The 17,254-nt window shown below is 38.8% G+C and overlaps 1 protein-coding gene across 1 annotated transcript; it reads left to right on the top strand.

The window, feature by feature from the left end:
- The first annotated feature begins 8,121 nt into the window (after window positions 1-8,121).
- On the top strand, window positions 8,122-15,355 carry TBX22 (T-box transcription factor 22). The gene is made up of 7 exons (XM_090265134.1): window positions 8,122-8,198; window positions 9,023-9,124; window positions 10,479-10,653; window positions 11,521-11,685; window positions 12,044-12,108; window positions 12,609-12,694; window positions 14,748-15,355. Exons 1-7 carry the CDS (start codon window positions 8,176-8,178, stop codon window positions 15,353-15,355), a joined length of 1,224 nt encoding a protein of 407 aa, XP_090121260.1. The 5' UTR covers window positions 8,122-8,175.
- The last annotated feature ends 1,899 nt before the right edge of the window (window positions 15,356-17,254 follow it).

Below are 17,254 nucleotides of genomic sequence, written 5' to 3'. Positions count from 1 at the left end.
GTTTATTAAAGACTGGCATTCATTTGCCAACACACATAGCCATTGACTGATTTTCCTTCATTCTTTCCTTCTCTTCCAGTAATTAAAACATGATGGATTTAGATAGTGATTTCCTTGTTGTTTTCATTTGTTTTTCTTTTGTATCTTTCATTGTATATGTTTACCACTGTATTATTAGGCTCTGCCCTTTTTCCCCTTGGAAGTATACTAATATGAATATATAAACCCTGGTCAGGAACATACTGTGTGTGAAAGTAGACACAGATTGCCTTTAAGCTAGGCAGAGTAAGTGTTTGCCTACCTTTGGGGTTTGGACAGACTGAGGAAAAAACCCTCAGCTTATTACCAAGTCTTTCCCAATATTGGTACTCCTGTGGATGTTAGGTATTGAAAAGCCCTGATCAAAAAGAAATCATTATGAAAATAGGGATGGAAGTTTTTAACACTCTATTCCGTTACCCTGGGCTTGATGGAGTGTGGTGCCAAAGTAAAGAAGGAAATGTTGAAAATACCGAGGAAATAAAAAGAAATGTAACAGGTGCGAGATTGGGTAGAACATGTCTATGGGGTTCAGGAACGTATCCTTCTTAGTGTCAGGGTCTGCTTCTGTTGAGCTCATGACTGCCCAGATTAGTACAGAGCTCAAGGAAGGTGGCTCTGATCTGAAAGTCAGGTTTTGACTTGTGTTGGTTGCATGCAGTCATTTGGTGAGAGAGTGTGAGGGAAGGGTGTAAAACAGGCCTTTACCAGGTTTTGGAGAGATACAATAATTCTTCTTAAATAGTACTTTTCCAATAATTCACTGGTGGAATTAACTTGGTATACTTTGTTTAAGTGATCTATGCTGGTATATTTTGCTAGTTGTCAGAATTATTCATTTAACACTTGAAACTTGTATTCACTTCTCAAATACTAATCCACTTTTTTGGGGTCTGATGTATAAAGCATATTAGCAGTATGAAAGAAAAATACAAAGAAAGAAGATTGAGTATGGGAAAAGTAAGGAAAATATATAAGGCATAAAATCCAACTTAGAATGGCTCAATATTAAAATTCACACAATCACAAACATAACCCATAAACAATTATTAGTTATAAGTAATCTTGACTGGGCCTTCAGTTAATATATGACTGTACAAATCCCAGTGGGGCACCAGATAGGTTACATAAGTAAAGACTAGGTTTTACTCAAGCTCATTGTTTCAATGGGGAGTGTTTGAGGATGAACAAGATGCAGGATATATGTACAATTATTCATTACTTACATTGTGACAGACAATTGAAGACAGCTGAAAAGTGGACATGCAATGCCTATTGTATCAATGACTCAGGTCACTATAGAATAGGGCCACATCTGGGTTAGTTCTTTTTATTATTTATTACTATTTTTTAATTTGCCTACTCTGCTCAAAATTAGCCAAAGACAAAATAATTCTTACAATTCTGGAGGCAAAAGTCCTAGATCCAAACTTCAAAAGAAATTTTCACCAGCAATAAGTTATGAATTGAGTGGAAAAAATGGGGCAAATGGTTGCATAACTTGGATATACTTAGTAAGAATGAGAAATAAAATGAACCCAAGAGTAGTATTATAATTAATAACACAAAAAGACCTTCATTATATGCTAGCAATATGAACACATGATTAATTTCAAAGGAATAAATTTTCCTTCAGCTAATGTTTTGGTGAGCATAAACACTTAGTTTCCCAATTCTCCCCATGAGAAGAAGAACACAATTGAGCATAGATAAGAATTTTTCTTCCTACTCTTTGACCCTGACTCAATCTAGGAACAAAAATTACAAAGTTTGACATGTGTAACTCAATTGCTAGATGCATTAGAGCACAGAGTTCTTGAGAGATTATATTAACTTAAATCAGAAGTTTGGAGATTCAGTGTGAGAATTACTTTCAATATTAATCAGGCTAGTTCTCTTAATATCCTGGGGTGAGGACAAAGCTGTATGTTAGGGGCCTGTAATTAATAAAGTTTATCCACTTACTATAAGAAGAACATATACTGATATTACATTGGCAAAATACCAAAAATATCTTTCTGAGTATCAAGTTGATAAAATCAGAACATGTATTCTATCAGACGTATTTCTCATGGATTTTTGACACTCAAATGCAATATTTTGATTTAATTCACTAGTTCTATTTATTAAATAGTTCTCAAATTAAGAAAGGTGATTACTCTAAAGCCTTGTGAACTATTGAATCTGCTTTAGAATTTAACTAAAAGTTGGGTAAATTTCTTCCCTTTCTAGTGTCTGGCCACAAAGGATTTATGGCTGTATAGTTAATATAAATATCAACACATTCCTTCGTACAGTATATAAATGTTGAAAAACTATGTTGTACATATGAAATTCATATAATATTGTATTTTAGGCATACTTTAATAAAAATGAAAAATAAATTCTGCCATGTTTACAACGTTAAAGATTAACACATTCTTGAAACTAACTTCCAATTTCTCTTTAATGATAAAAACAGCTGTGAGTGCTTACTATGTTCCAGGCACCATGCAAAGTGGTACATATATATTATTTTCCTAAATCCCTAGTTATATACACAAACTTACAGAAACATACTCTGTGATCAATATATTAGATACTAGAAGAAAGAAACTGAATGTAAAAATAAAATAGGTCACTCAGAAGGCAGCAATTTAGAATTAGAATTAGGTCAGTCTGAATTCAAAGTCTGTCTTCCTATATGCTGTACTGCATGTACCTTATTCCTTTTTGTCCAGGAATTTGTATGGAAAGTAAAGTTTTCTTGCAGGTTTTATTGCTCTAGGATAGCCTATAGCATATAATTTCCCTATTCACAGAACCAGTAGTGTTGAAGGAGGAGGAGGAGAGGAAAAAGAAAAACTAAAAGAAAAGGGTGATTTTCCAAATTTTTATCAAGCTGAGTGTATTTGTCAGGATTGTCTTGGTTGAAAGTGATAGAAATGCAGCTGAAACTCATTTAAGCAAACAAAGATAATTTATTTGTTCAAGTGACTTAGCCAGTTCAGGCAAAGTTGAATTCAGGTACTAAAAAACAATGTCGCAAGGAATTTCTTGACTATGCTTTCCTAGGGGTTCATTCTACGTAGGCTTTTCACAAGTTATGGCAAAAATGATCATTAGCAATTTATTTCATACTCATATTATACGCACTTGAAGCTTTGCCAAAATATCCTAACCATGGGGGATGAGGATCAAGGAAGAGAAGGAGGAATAACCACTGGGGGAAACAATGTCTATCATGAAGTTGTTTGTGCTTTGGCCAAAGTATGGAACTAGGTATCCAACCAGTTTCAAAATGTTTTTTTTAAGATTTTATTTATTTATTTTTAGACAGAGGGGAAGAGAGGGAGAGAGAGACAGAAACATCTACGTGCAAGAGATACATTGATCTGTTGTCTCTCCCATGTCCCCAGATGGGGACCTAGCTGGCAACCCAGGCATTTGCCCTGATTGGGAATCAAACCTGGGACCCTTTGGTTTGCAGGCTAGCATTCAATCCACTGAGCCACACCAGCCAGGGCTCAAAATATTTTTATTTATAGTTGATATAAATATATGCTTGAAATATTTATTGATTTATTTCATGTGTTTCATTCCTTCTTTTATAAATTAAAAACAGTAATTGTAATCCCTCCATATGAGTTTGACATCATCCCTTTAGTTAGTAAGTACTGCAGAACACAGGGGATTTTCTTTTCTCCAGGCAGACTTAGTTCCTTTCATTCATGACCAATATTATCTGTATAGAAACCTAGAGGGGTCATGAATCTTTGCCCTTAACAAGTCAAAAATTATGAAAAGTATAATATTTTAAGATATATTAGCTTAATTTTGAAGATACTTTAATGTACATACAACTCCCTGAAAGCAATATTTTTCAGGACAGACCATGTTTTGTGTATGTGTTAATTTGTATACCTATTTATAGTGATTAATGAAAGATTGGAATTTTTATTAGTGAGTTACAAATTGCCTCCCATTATCCTAAAACAGGTTCAGATTTCATTTTCAATAAGAGCTCTAATAAACCTTATACTCCTTAAGGCACATCTCTATCATCTGTATTCCCATAGATATTAGCTGGTTTTGATTTATATTTACCATAAATTTATTTTTCCTACAAGTGATAAATTCTCTGTGTGTTCCTAGTTGTAACTTTTTTTGGCAATTCAAAATCAACATTTTACTTGTAAGGATTTTTCAATTGTCAAACTTTTCAAAAACATTACTCTTCTTTTTAATGTGGGTGTCTGTGGACTTCTCTGTGAGTTCCACATGGGTTGAAGAATCTCTTATAAAAGTTTGTGGCTGTTCCCAAACAAAGAGACTTACAGCTGTGGAAAATGAATTGCTGGCATAAATGTATGTCCCTCATGTCCCAGTGTCTGAGAGCCCAGTGCTTCATCAGCCGAACAGATTAAAAAACTGGTTCTGAGGTTTGAAATAATTTTCCTCTCAGATAAAAGTTAACAGTAATTAACTACGTCTTAGTCCAGTACCTATGAGGGAGAGCTGGGCTCTATGTCTCCCTGTTATGTCATCAGATAGATACTGAAATGGGGTGGAAAAAGTTAGATTACAAAATAAAGAGTCCTGCATGAGTAAATTACATGTATGTAATAAATACTAAGGAAGTAGTTTCTCCTAAGAAAGAACTTATATCCCAATGTATGCTATTTCCTTGATTTAAAAAAAAATGCATCACATAGTACTTTGAAATACTACAAGACACGTTCCAATTAACATACTTTGCCTCATATTTGTGAAATCTGTTTAAAAATAACTACTAAACAAAGACTTTGTTTGTTATAGGAGGTAGTTTCCAGGTTTTTGCAATTGAATGAGTCAGGGTTCAAAAGCAAGAAAATGTCTATATTAGGAAATATTAGTGAAAGTGTTGCATTGTGATTGGTATTTTAAAATTAACAAATAGCCCTGGCTGGTGTGACTCAGTGGATTGAGTGCCAGCCTATGAACTGAAAGGTTGCTGATTAAATTCCCAGTCAGGGCACATGCCTGGGTTGTGGGCCCCAAGTTAGGGGTGTGCAAGATGCAACCGATTGATCTGCCACTCACACATCAATGTTTCTTCTCTCCCTCTCTTTCTCCCTCCCTTCCCCTCTGTCTACAAATAAATAAATAAAATCTTTTTAAAAAATAAATAAAATTAGCAAATGAACTCTTGAATGTCCTGTTTGTGAGCCATGTCTTTTAGTTAAGAACGAACAATGAATAAACATGTATCTTCTGAGTAAGAAGAAAGGGACAAATGCAGTAATAACCTCCCCCTCCATTTGATGGCAGCAGCAAGAAAACAAATTCCCATGAAGATATGGCCAAGGTCACAGCTAGACCTGATTGTTTTCCAGCCTAAGTGCCTTGTACACTAACTAGCCTTGCACTGTGAGTTTCACTTCACTTCTCTGGGTATAGATAGTGTCTTTCCCAACCCTGCATAGTGAGCAGTGGATAACTGGTTATTGACCCAGACCCTTCAACAGTATTCAGGGTGTAATTCAGCCTTTCTCATACTACCCAAGGTCATTAGATACTTCAAGTCATATCTGGTTATGTGAAGATGTTCTTCACAGGGACCAGCTGCACATGCCTCCCCACCACCATTGCACCCTTGTACCTAAAAAGCCGAAACTAAAAGGTCACATAGTCTTTTACTGTGAAACTCCAGTACCGAGATACTATCAGTTCATTAAAGTTCCATCCTATTTTTGAGGATTTGGATTGAATTTAAATGTTCTTTGAGTAGATCTTCCAAAGGAGAAGAGGAGAATTTTCCTGAAAAGATGAAAATGTCGTTACCTAAGATGCAGTCTGCAAAAGAGTCCAGGGGTGCCTGGTTTCTTATTTCTGATGAAAAGTGGATGACCAAATCCCACATATACAGGCAAAATATTACATCTGCATGCCTAAACATGCTCCTTGGAAGTGCTAGGCATGTCTCTTCCTGACACAAAGAAGGTGCTTTTATCCATTTTCAAGAGAAGAAGGACCCAGCTCAGGTAGATATTCCAGGAAACACTGGAGTCATTTATTTGAGCCCAACATTTTGAGGTGCCTCATCCTTGGAAGTAAAATTCCCTTTTGTGCTCTGTTGGTGGCTCCGAAGTCCTTAGGCTGTGTTTGTTGATTAAGTCATGTGAGAAAGAAGAGGCCATGGGTAGACTATTGGGCTCTGGTACAGGCAGGACCTGGAACTAAAATTGCTGTTATCATTGACAGCAGGCAGTTGGGAGCCTCCTGCTGGTCCCTTGCCTCCCCAGCTGGATAGAAAGGACAGAGGAGCACAATGCCCACCAAGTTTGAGACCCAAATTGCAGAACAAATGCCCCCAGAAAGCTTGTGCTCTTCTACGTTTCTTCAGGGCACCCACTGAAGAACAAAAGACCCTGATACACTTCTCTGGGTCTGGTTTAAATAATATTTGCACTTTTGTTGTTAAACTGGCCCCTCGTGGGCAGTTAGTTCGCATGTCTTTGAGTTTCACAACTGTATGTAAAACTATAACTTTGCGTACCCCTCCTCCCCACTGTCCTGAGCCTCTTCCAGCCAATCCTTCAATCCTGGTTCCTTTCCTGCTCCCTGTCAAACTCTGAAGTGTCACTCAAGGTGGTTTTTTTATGTTTCCAACAGTTTCCAAAACAAACAGTCGAGGCCGAGACCAGCTGGGTATTCACTCAGTCGGATGCAACAGTATCTCCCAATCTGAGCTGCCTGAGCCGCCATTGGCGGCAGGTCCGCTCCCTAAGAGGCCCTTGCTTGTCAATCTCTGCTCTCTGCCACGTCTTGGAATCAGGGAGTTGAGGACTGATGGTCCGCACATGTCCATTGGGAGGGAGGAGACCGCAGAGGGAAGGGGGACTAGACTCCAAAGGACTTTGGCTCCAGTTTGATCTTCCTTTCCTTTCATCTTATTCAAAGAAAAATATGTACGTATACATAAAAATTACACACACACATACACACATACACACACACACACACACATTTTTCTTTGAATATTGATCCAGAAATTGTTTTTCTGATTTGGGGATTATTTTTGCTTTCTCTCTTTCTTCAGTCCCCTGCACTCTCCCTCCCTCTCCCTCCCTAACCCCCCTCAGGTTGAAAGTTTGCAGCGCACATTCCCTTCGCCCCCCTCCAGGGATGGCTCTGAGCTCTCGGGCGCACCTCTTCTCGGTGGAAGCCTTGGTGGGGAGACCCAGCAAAAGAAAACTGCAAGTACCAAGAGAGGAGGTGCAGCTTGAGCTGCTGGAGAAAGAGGGCGGAAAGGTGGAGGAAGAGAGGAGCGGCACCGCAGGGAACAAGAGAGAAGAGCCGGGTAAGTACCTTTACGGCACCTCAAAACCGTAAGCCTGCTACTACCGCTTGCTGGGTCCGCAAGTCCCAGCCTGGCCTATGACGCTGCGGAAGGGCGGTTAGTCCTACCCTTGGAGGTCCTGACCCAGCCAGATGGCCAATATCGGGCCGCGGTCCGCGGGGATACCTTGTCCACTTGGCTATAGGGCAAGTTTTCTGAGCCTCCAGGCTCAGCCCATAATTTTGTGGTTCATTTACGGTGAATGGGAGGGTCGCCACATTTGTGAAGTGAGACTCTCTAATCTCCCCGAAGCCCTGAGAGCCAGAGGGTGGCTGTTTCTCTAGATTCCGAGGATATTCAACCTCCGGGATAAAAGTCTCCGAGAGAGTTGAGGATGGGCAAATTTCAAGAAGGAATGTGCTTTTAGTGGGGTACGTAGTGGACCCATTTGTCTCCATCAGGGGGCTACAGAGGGTGTTGTGGGGAACTTGGGGATCAACCATCAAGATCCCCGGGGAAGAGACAAGGCGGGTCTGCTCCCAGACAGGCGCTAGCGAAAAGGGAGTGCGCGAACCACGAAGCTCTCTCACAAACTCTAGGTGTCTCTGTATCCAGCAGAAAAGCGACGCAAGACAGAGTCCTCGGCAACTTTCGCAGGCACTGGAGGCTCTGGAGATGGCAGCGGCGGCGGCGGCAGCAGCAGCAGCAGCGGCAGCAGCAGTGGCGGCGGCGATGTCGACCCCCACCTCGGAGGAAGTGTAGGAGACAAACATGCTATCCAAGTGGAGCTGCAAGGACTCGAGCTGTGGAAGCAATTCCATGACATTGGGACTGAGATGATTATTACCAAGGCTGGCAGGTTCGGCTCTGCCCAGATTGTTCAAGAGCTGCACACAGTAGGCCCTTAATGTGCAGCTCTCATTAGATGTGGTGCCTCCAGTTTCATGCTCTAGCACCCACCCACACCTCTCCCCAAGTCCCCACCCTGGAAAGGCATTAGATATCCACTGTCTCTCAACTGACTAGAGTGCAATGTGCCTGACCCATGTTAATGGATAAATATTTCTTTCCTGTATGCTGACTCCAAGAACTCATTCTCCTTGGGCAATGTATGACAAAAATTAGACCTTTCTAGGCAGGTGCCAGATTCCACCCCCACATCTTCAGCTCCAGCCAGACCACTCTGTCAAAGCCTCACGGTTATCAAAGGACAAGATCCCATCTCGCAGCCTCCCTACCACCATCCCTAGCTCCACTAGCTTCCCACTTTGACCTTCTGCTGTGGAACAACTTTTGGGGGGCAGCTCAGTAACTTTCTGTGTGTGAATCCTTCTAATTTCAGTCTTTTCTCAAATCTGCCTCACAAAAAGCTCTGCTGAAAAACTTAGGAAAGGGCATAGCTTTTTCTCTCTTACTTTCTCTTCTATAACTTTATTATACTGCTAATGAGGACTGGGGAGGACAAAGTGTTGTGGGAAGGATATTCTGCTCCAATCAGAAATTCTGAACTTCTTCAATTAAGTATACAACGAACAGTATGGATTTGTGTAGCAAATGCCATTCCATAAATCTCTCCTAGAATGGGAAGGATATTGTGAATTCCTTCACTTCTCATTTGACCCCAACCCCACCACACTTGAAATGTCTCCAAAAATAGGTCAGTGGCTATTTTCTCTTCCACAGGAGGATGTTTCCCTCTGTTCGAGTCAAGGTGAAGGGGCTGGACCCAGAGAAGCAGTACTACCTGGCCATGGATGTGGTGCCGGTGGATTCCAAACGCTATAGGTAACGGGGGGGGGGGGGGGGTGCCAAAGGAGGGTACTACAGGTTCAGACTGGGAATACAGACTCTGGTCTTTGGAACCAGTGCTAGTTTGAAAACTACTATAGGCAGGGGAAGTAGGATTGCTTTCTTGTGGACTTTGGGAGTCAAATTTTCTGGCTCAAAGTATACTTCAGACTGAGAAAAGACCAGGTTTCCTCTTTTTTTCCTGTCACTCCTGGAAAGCAGGTGCCATTTGGTGCTTAAATGTATCCCAAGCTCCTAGTCTACCCATTGCTCTGGCCTTGGCTGTGTAAACTGCAGAAAGTGTGGACTCAGAAGGCTAGCAGGGAAGGTGTTTGATGGAATTTGGGGGATAAATGCATGGGCTTGTGGGTATATACTGGGCTCTGGTTTGCACTACTTTGGCAGCAGGTCCTGGAGTGATGCCCTGATTTGCCATCCAAGGCTAATCCAGCAGTTGTCACCCTTAGGTTCATATTTTCTTTCTTACCCTCTCTCTGGAGGCAGGAGTCTAGTCCCAGACAGTACAAGAAAACTTTCCTCTTGCTGTAAGCACTCTACTCAGAGCAGGCTATAAGTGGCTGAATTAATTGAAAACCAAGAGGCCAGAAGTGCCAGGTCTGTGAGTGAGCGCTTTGGCTCAGGAGCTGTCTGAGGTTGTACGGAACTGCCTGCTCTCTGGCTGTGAGCTGAGAGCTGTGATTGAGAGAAGCGTGTGTCTAGCCTTTCTAGGAGACAGCCTGCATCACACTCAGCGCAGCTCAAGAGCCTGTTGAACGCAAAGCCTGAAAATACCAGAACAAGCTGTTTGCTTCTTGCATTTGATCTGTCTTGGGAATGTTGTGCACAACTGAGCAGTTGAAATTGGAAATAGTGTGAAAATCAGCCCAGGAGCCGCATGGGGCAGAGTTTGTGGGGATATTCTGATGTGAAGCTTTGTTGGCAAAATGGCTTGACCATGGCTGGTGGCTCTGAACTGGACACACCTCTGCTTCCTCTCTGACACTTTTGGCCTAAGGCAGTAGGATTTTCTAGCATTTCTGCATAGGCGAAGTGGGTTAGATCAATTTCTGTTGTGGTTTCTGTGAGAAAATACAAACCAGACTCTGAAATCCCATGACATTGTACTTGTCCTGGCATTTCATTGCATTTTAATGACATATGTTTATTTACAGTTTGCTTTCTATTCCTGAAAGCTCTTTGGAAATCAAGTTACATCTTCTACTAGTTTCCTTTGAGATTAGCTGGCAAACCTTGACTGAGGTCATCTGGACTCTTTCCTGGCCTCCTTCCTCCCATGCCCCTAGCTTTGGCTGACTATACATAAAGCTACACTCTGTGCTGTTTTTTTCAGGTATGTGTACCACAGCTCTCAGTGGATGGTAGCTGGGAATACAGATCACTCTTGCATCACTCCCAGGTTCTATGTTCACCCGGACTCCCCCTGCTCTGGAGAGATCTGGATGAGGCAGATCATAAGCTTTGATCGTGTGAAACTCACCAACAATGAGTTGGATGACAAAGGCCAGGTAAATGTGCAAGCCTTTGACCTGCAGAAGGGAGTGAGATGCTAAGGCATTAGCCCACATGTCACCCTGGAGATATCAAGTAGGTTTCTTTCAGATGAGGTAGTTGTGGTCTTTAAGAACTATCCAACTTCTGGGCCTGTTATGAAAGTTGGTCTTATGTATGACCTTTGGCATCTGAGGCTGAGAGTGCTGGGGGTTGGGAATGGTGAGCCAAGGGAGTGTGAGGATTAAATGACACTTGTTTAAGCCAAGATACCTGGACTGGGAAAGTGGAAGGGAATGTTTCAAAGGGCTCTCTGATACTTCAGCCCATGGGCTCTGATCACCTTCCAGTAGATGAACACCTACTGTGTGACATAGTATGTTGGAAATCTCTCCAACTGCCTCCATAGATGAACTTTGCAAATCACCTCCAGCCTCTGCTCAAGTGCACCCCTGCCCCTTTCCTGCCCAGTCTGGCCCTGTGCCAGCCACACAAAGAGATAGGTAATCACCAGAAATTAAGAGGTGGGGAATGTCAGATGGTTGCCCATCAGTTGCCATAAGACCAGTAAATTTATGGCAGGCAGTCAAACCCCAGTGACACCTGGGGTCATCACATGGTCACCCATATTTGGAGGAAGGAAATAGCCCCATCTGAAAATGGAATCACTGTTGCTTGGTGCCACTGTGGTGCTTTGCTCCAGAAACCCCTTAACCCTGAGGGTCTCTGCCTGGAGCAAGATGACACAGAAAAGTCCTTGTGTGTGGCCTTTCTGGTTTAGCTTTGTTTTTGTGTGCAGGCAGATTTGGGGTGCTGATGAGAGTGGGACAGTATTAGGGAGGGGAAGCCAATTTCTAGGCAACATTTGATGATTTCTCCCCCAGATCATTCTGCAGTCCATGCACAAGTACAAGCCCCGTGTGCACGTGATGGAGCATGACAATAGAATCGACCTGTCCCGGATTCAGTCCCTGCCCGCCGAAGGGGTTAAAACGTTCTCCTTCAAAGAAACAGAGTTCACTACGGTAACAGCTTACCAAAACCAGCAGGTAAAGCTAACCAGGTCCAAGACAAGCAGTTATGGCCCCACAGGGACTTACTGAATAGACACAAGTTGCACTATATGGATTGAATTTCCCTTGATTTAAAAAAAAGAAATCATAGTCTTATTGCACTGTTATTAAGACAAGTTTAGTTGTGAATTGTGTGGATCTGGTGTTTAAAAAGAGCAAAACAATGTGCCAGGAGAGAAAGAAGATAATCATTTCAAAATTGACTTAGAAATATGCTTGCATTTATTTAACATGCCATAATACACATTGAAAAATATTTTGTGGTGCGTAACCATTAAAACCAACAGTGACTGAGGGCACTGATGTTATGTTTCTCTGTCTTTTGAATTCATAGATAACTAAACTGAAAATAGAGAGAAATCCTTTTGCTAAGGGATTTAGAGATCCTGGAAGAAACAGGTAAGCCAACATGTCACATCCAATATTAAGCCCTTTTCACAAGTATTACAGATAAGTGTAGGTCAGAGACTCAGAGGCCCTAAGTTTTGTACCTAGTAGTCAGTAGAAAATGGACATAGATATTTTGTCTCTAAAATCTTGCCTCCTCCCACTACCTGCCCAATCCACCTTTAAGATATTGCTTATTCTGGACACAGACAACAGGGTGGGGATTGACTGTGGGAGCAGGGGACTGGGAGGATCATGGGAGAGCAATGGGGGACAGTTGGGACAACTGTAATAGAACAACAACAAAATAAGACATTGCTTATTCTAGCTTCCTGAGTTTTTTAGTCAGGGAATAATTACTCAGGATTTTGCTTACAAGTCTTAACTATAAAAGAAGGATATTTCAGATATTCATCCCTGAAAACCAAGACAAAATAACTTGAAATTTTATGTAAATCACTATTTTCAGGAATAGCATTCTGGACTTGCTAAAGGTTGAATCTCTTTTTCAGGGGGGTATTTGAAGGGCTTTTAGAGACCTACCCATGGAGGCCTTCTTTCACTCTGGATTTTAAAACTTTTGGTACTGACACACAAAGTAAGAAAAGTTTTATTAATATTTATTTTTAAATGTTAATGAAATAACTACAAACAGAGCCTTTATACTAAATATTACACAAGGGGATAAGCACATGCCAGGTAATGTGTGTTTACAAGAAAGTAAGTATATATTTATCTTGATTAGGAGGTAAGAGGCAAAAAGGGAGAGGAACGGGCAAGAAGGAAAAGAGCAGAGACATACATGGTAATGGTGTATTTATTGACTTTTGTCTTCCTGAGTTATAGTACATCCAGAGATCTCCAGATCTCACCTGGACTCTTTAGTGTCTTACTATTCATATTCTTTAGGATCTGCCTGTGGTACATTTGTGGACTTATTCGCAAATTTGTTAGATATTGAAATATTTTGTGCTTTATGAGCAGAGTCAGCTCATGTTAACATGACTTAAATTAAATTACATTTTTACCACAGTTAGCTCTAATTTTCTTTTGTTGTAAGTAGGAAAATAAAGGTTAAAAACAATACTAAGCCACTATAATTAAATTACCACAAACACTTAAAATATTTGCAAAGTATTTATTCTCAGGTAATAATATGATAATAATCATAATTAGACAATGCAGGCTTTCTAGTAGAAGAATGTATACCTTCATTTACTCTCATATTTAATAATATATAGAAGAGTTTATTTGCAAGCAACAAACATTTTTGTCATTCATTATTCCATTAGTTATTTGTCTTTGAACTTCAATTCAAGGTTACAATTGTCTTGAGAAAATCATCAATATCACAGGTTGAGTTTTACACAAAACCATAACAGCCAATTGAAATGTGAAGAGACAGAGCCAAATCACTTGGTAAAATATTTCACTGGATTGAATATATTAATTTGGTCTGCAGGGTTGCATAGAAAAAATATGAACACTTATTTGTTATCATCACTTAAACTAATAGCATTGAAGCAGCATGTTTTTAAAACATTCAAGTCAACACAAAGTATACTAATAAAGGAAAAAGGTAAAGCTCATCATAAATTGATCATTTCAAATACACATTTTCTTAATTATTTGAGATGTCCAGCATTCTTTCAAATTGCAAAGGAAATTGGTATCAATCTTTAAAAATAATTGTGAATGTTTAATTATAAAAGATATTTGCCACCTTGTTGGTAAAGGATCAGGCTATGCCCTTATACACAAAATAAAGAATAAAAAAAAAACAGCAACACTAAAAAAATTTAAAAACTTGAAGTTCAGTCAATAACATATTTTCAATTTAAACACTTAAAAAAAGAAGGTGTAAAGTCTAAATCTTCATGGACCGTATAATTACCCCTAATTTTAGTAGATGTTAAGCAACTATAAAAGATCACCTGACAACATTGATATGGACATTTTCATCTGGGTATTTTTCAAACTCCAAATTGGTCTTAACTCTTTATATAGTGCACCATGGAAGTCTCCCTTTTCATATAAGAAATAAAATCTAATGCATTAAAATATGTTTTACTTATTTATTTTTATTGAATTTACTGACGTGACATTGGTTAATAAAATTATATAGGTCTCAGATGTACAAGTCTATAATAGATATCTGTGTATTGTATTGTTTTACTTTGTAAAGATTATTTTCATGTGTGCTAACTTTTTAAACTCGTACCGAAGCTTAAACTATAAAATTCCAAACAACCAATTTGTTCAATTTAATTAAAAAATTTAGTAATTTTTTTTAAGTTAAAAACACTAGTTTTTTCTTTTTGCAAGTTATAATTGGCTCTGGGTCATATTTAATTGAGCTTTTTCTGTAATTCATTAGATAAAAGTTGTTCAAGTGCCTAGTGCAGTTCTTGAGCATAGTGAATGCTCAATATATGATTCATAATTGTAGTGCTAAAAGAAACAGTGGTAGTAGTAGAGATCCATATTCAATTCAACTTTGGTCGGAGGAAGAAGCATGTTCTTTCCCAAAGGAGTTAAAAAACATGCAAGAAAAGCTAATCTAAGAATGCAGCAGGGATAGTTGTGGACATGATTACTGATCCAGTAGGAATATCAAGTTCATTGTTCATTGACTGAATTGTTATTCACAGGTGGAAGCAGTGGCTCATCTCCAGTGACCTCTAGTGGAGGGGCTCCCTCTCCTCTGAACTTGTTTTCTCCACCTTGTTCCCCATCTACGTTTCACTTACCTACAAGTTCCTTTGGAGTGCCCTGTCCGGAGGTGTACCTGCACAGTATCAACCTACCCCTTTGCTACAAAATTTGTCCAACTAATTTTTGGCGACAGCAGCCTCTTGTCTTGCCTGCTGCTGAAAAGCTAGCAAGCAGCAGTAGTTCTCAGTCTGTAAGCCCCCTCATGATGGAAGTTCCCATGTTATCTTCCCTGGGGGGTGCCAATTCAAAAAACGGTTCATCTACAGACTTCAGTGGGCAGTGTCTACAAGCACCTAATTCTTCCAATCAAATGTATGGATTACAGGCACCTGGAAACATTTTATCACCAAGCCCCAATGCCCGGGAAACAGTAGACTGCTCTTTCCATCCTTCCCTTGGCTTTTATAGATACAACTTCTCAGTGCCATCTAGGTTGGTAAATGCTTCCGAACATCTCAGAATGAATGACAATACTCAAGTTTCTTTCAGAGAAGGCAAATGCAGTCATGCTCATTTGTATCCAACAATTCATCATTGCCTTTAATGAAATAGTCACATTACTAAAACAATTACATGCAAGCACATAGTTTTTCACTTGTGCCCAAAGAATAGTCAAGAGTTATTGGGCTTTTAGAAGTTCATTATCAGAAAGCATTTCTCTATTATGCATTTAAAGTGCCTTATTAAATGTTCATGAGAAGTTATATTCATTTTTGACCTATAACAATTTCTGATTATAGTGGCCTTGGGCCTTAAAATAAGATACTAAATAAATATTAGTTGATAAGACAGACTACATCAGTGGCCGATGAAGGAGCTACTAAAATCAATTTTAGTGTGCAAGTAAGGAGACAAACTTTCAAATATTAATCTTTGCAGTCTAAATACTATTTAATGCTGAAGGAAAATGAAGATTAGATGAAATGCAAAATATTCTAAATAAATTCAATCTTTTATTTTCTTTTATTTTTGAATCATTCTGAGGTGAAACTTGTTTACTTATTCCCTTAACAAACCTGGTATTGTACACATAGTTTACAAAAGAAAATTATTTTAGTCCTTGAAAAAAACAAAACTAAGAAATTGGGACTTAAAAGGGAAGAATATATTTGAGTCCATAAATATGAAACTATCATTATGTTGATACAATTTAATTGCACTCCTGTGCAACAATCGCAGTAAATTAGACTAGACAGAAGTAGCATAAACAAGACTTTATTTTAAACTAAAATGTTTACGAAGTTGAAAAGTTTTCTTTCACCTGGTCCTAATTTTTTTGTAAAAACTCATCTATATATAACCTGTATATCTTTAAAATGAATCAAATTTTAATTTTTATGCTACTAGCTCTATCATTTATTAACCCAAGGCCCTTCATATCATAATGGCATAACTTAGCTTTTGACATACTAACCAAACTTTTAAATTACTTCTTCTAACTTTTCCAAAACATATTAACAACAACATATTATTTTTAGTTACTTTGCTCAGAATGCTTATTTCTACTTAAATGTGCCTTATAAATGTGCCTCCCAGTACATGCACTAAAATTATATGCCCCCTCATTTCTCAAGGGAGGGATAGAATAACATATGCTTACACTCAAACAGAGTATTCTAGTAAAGATGAAATATTTGTGGCCCAAACTAATTAGGTATCTGTTATAAAAGTCTGAAGCAGAACACCTGTACTACCCAGATTTATCAAATCATGGAATAAACACCAAGAACATTTTATTACTGTCTACTCCAAAACAGAAAATCAGTAAGCTAACATTTACTGCTAAAATAAATTTTGAGTTTTTAAAACTAAAAAGCCCATTTAATGTAATAATGAAACATTCTGATGGTTTACATGGCAGATACCCAGTAATTAGTAACAGAAAGTGTTTAACTGAAATCTCCAGAAAATCTCTAGGTTTCTTTTCAAATGATAATATTTAAGAAGAGGCATTAATTTTATAGTTGCTCGAGTAGATGCACTCTATGCTTTATATTTCAGATAATTATGGTATATATCACTCATATAAAATTGATAATAGAGAACTATATCAGAAAAAGTGGTTAATATAAAATAGCAAAAGTTAAAATGTTAGAATCTAGACATCTATTCTAAGTGTTTTATATAATGTTCATAAATTGTCACTTCATACTCTTAATTGAAAATAGCCAAGAGGAAGCCTAAATAGAAAATCAGACTTGCAAGAGACCTCAAGAAGTCTAGTAAGTAGTCCCCTACTTTCTGAGCAAGTTACTCATCTACAGAAAGCTTCTAACAGCTATTAATTTGTGTACAGTTAATATTTAGTGTTCTTATTATTTTAAATTGAATAAACCCTTACTCCGTAATAGGATAGTGCAAAACTTGAATAACATGGTAAACTGAGGCTATGGTTATGGAATAAAAAGCAAAATGCTGTGGAATTCTATTAATTTCAACTGCA

The sequence above is a fragment of the Furipterus horrens genome, unplaced genomic scaffold, assembly GCF_987537825.1.
Source record: "Furipterus horrens unplaced genomic scaffold, mFurHor1.1.pri manual_scaffold_17, whole genome shotgun sequence".
Classification (NCBI taxonomy): Eukaryota; Metazoa; Chordata; class Mammalia; order Chiroptera; family Furipteridae; genus Furipterus; species Furipterus horrens.
Note: the sequence above shows the minus strand (reverse complement) of the source record. Positions and strands in the feature narration are given on the sequence as shown.

Coding starts and splice junctions, on each gene's coding strand:
- TBX22 (XM_090265134.1), top strand. CDS start 8,176: ATGATTATTACCAAGGCTGGCAG. Junction 9,125..10,478: donor GTGGATTCCAAACGCTATAG/GTAACGGGGGGG, acceptor TGTTTTTTTCAG/GTATGTGTACCACAGCTCTC. Junction 10,654..11,520: donor AGTTGGATGACAAAGGCCAG/GTAAATGTGCAA, acceptor TTTCTCCCCCAG/ATCATTCTGCAGTCCATGCA.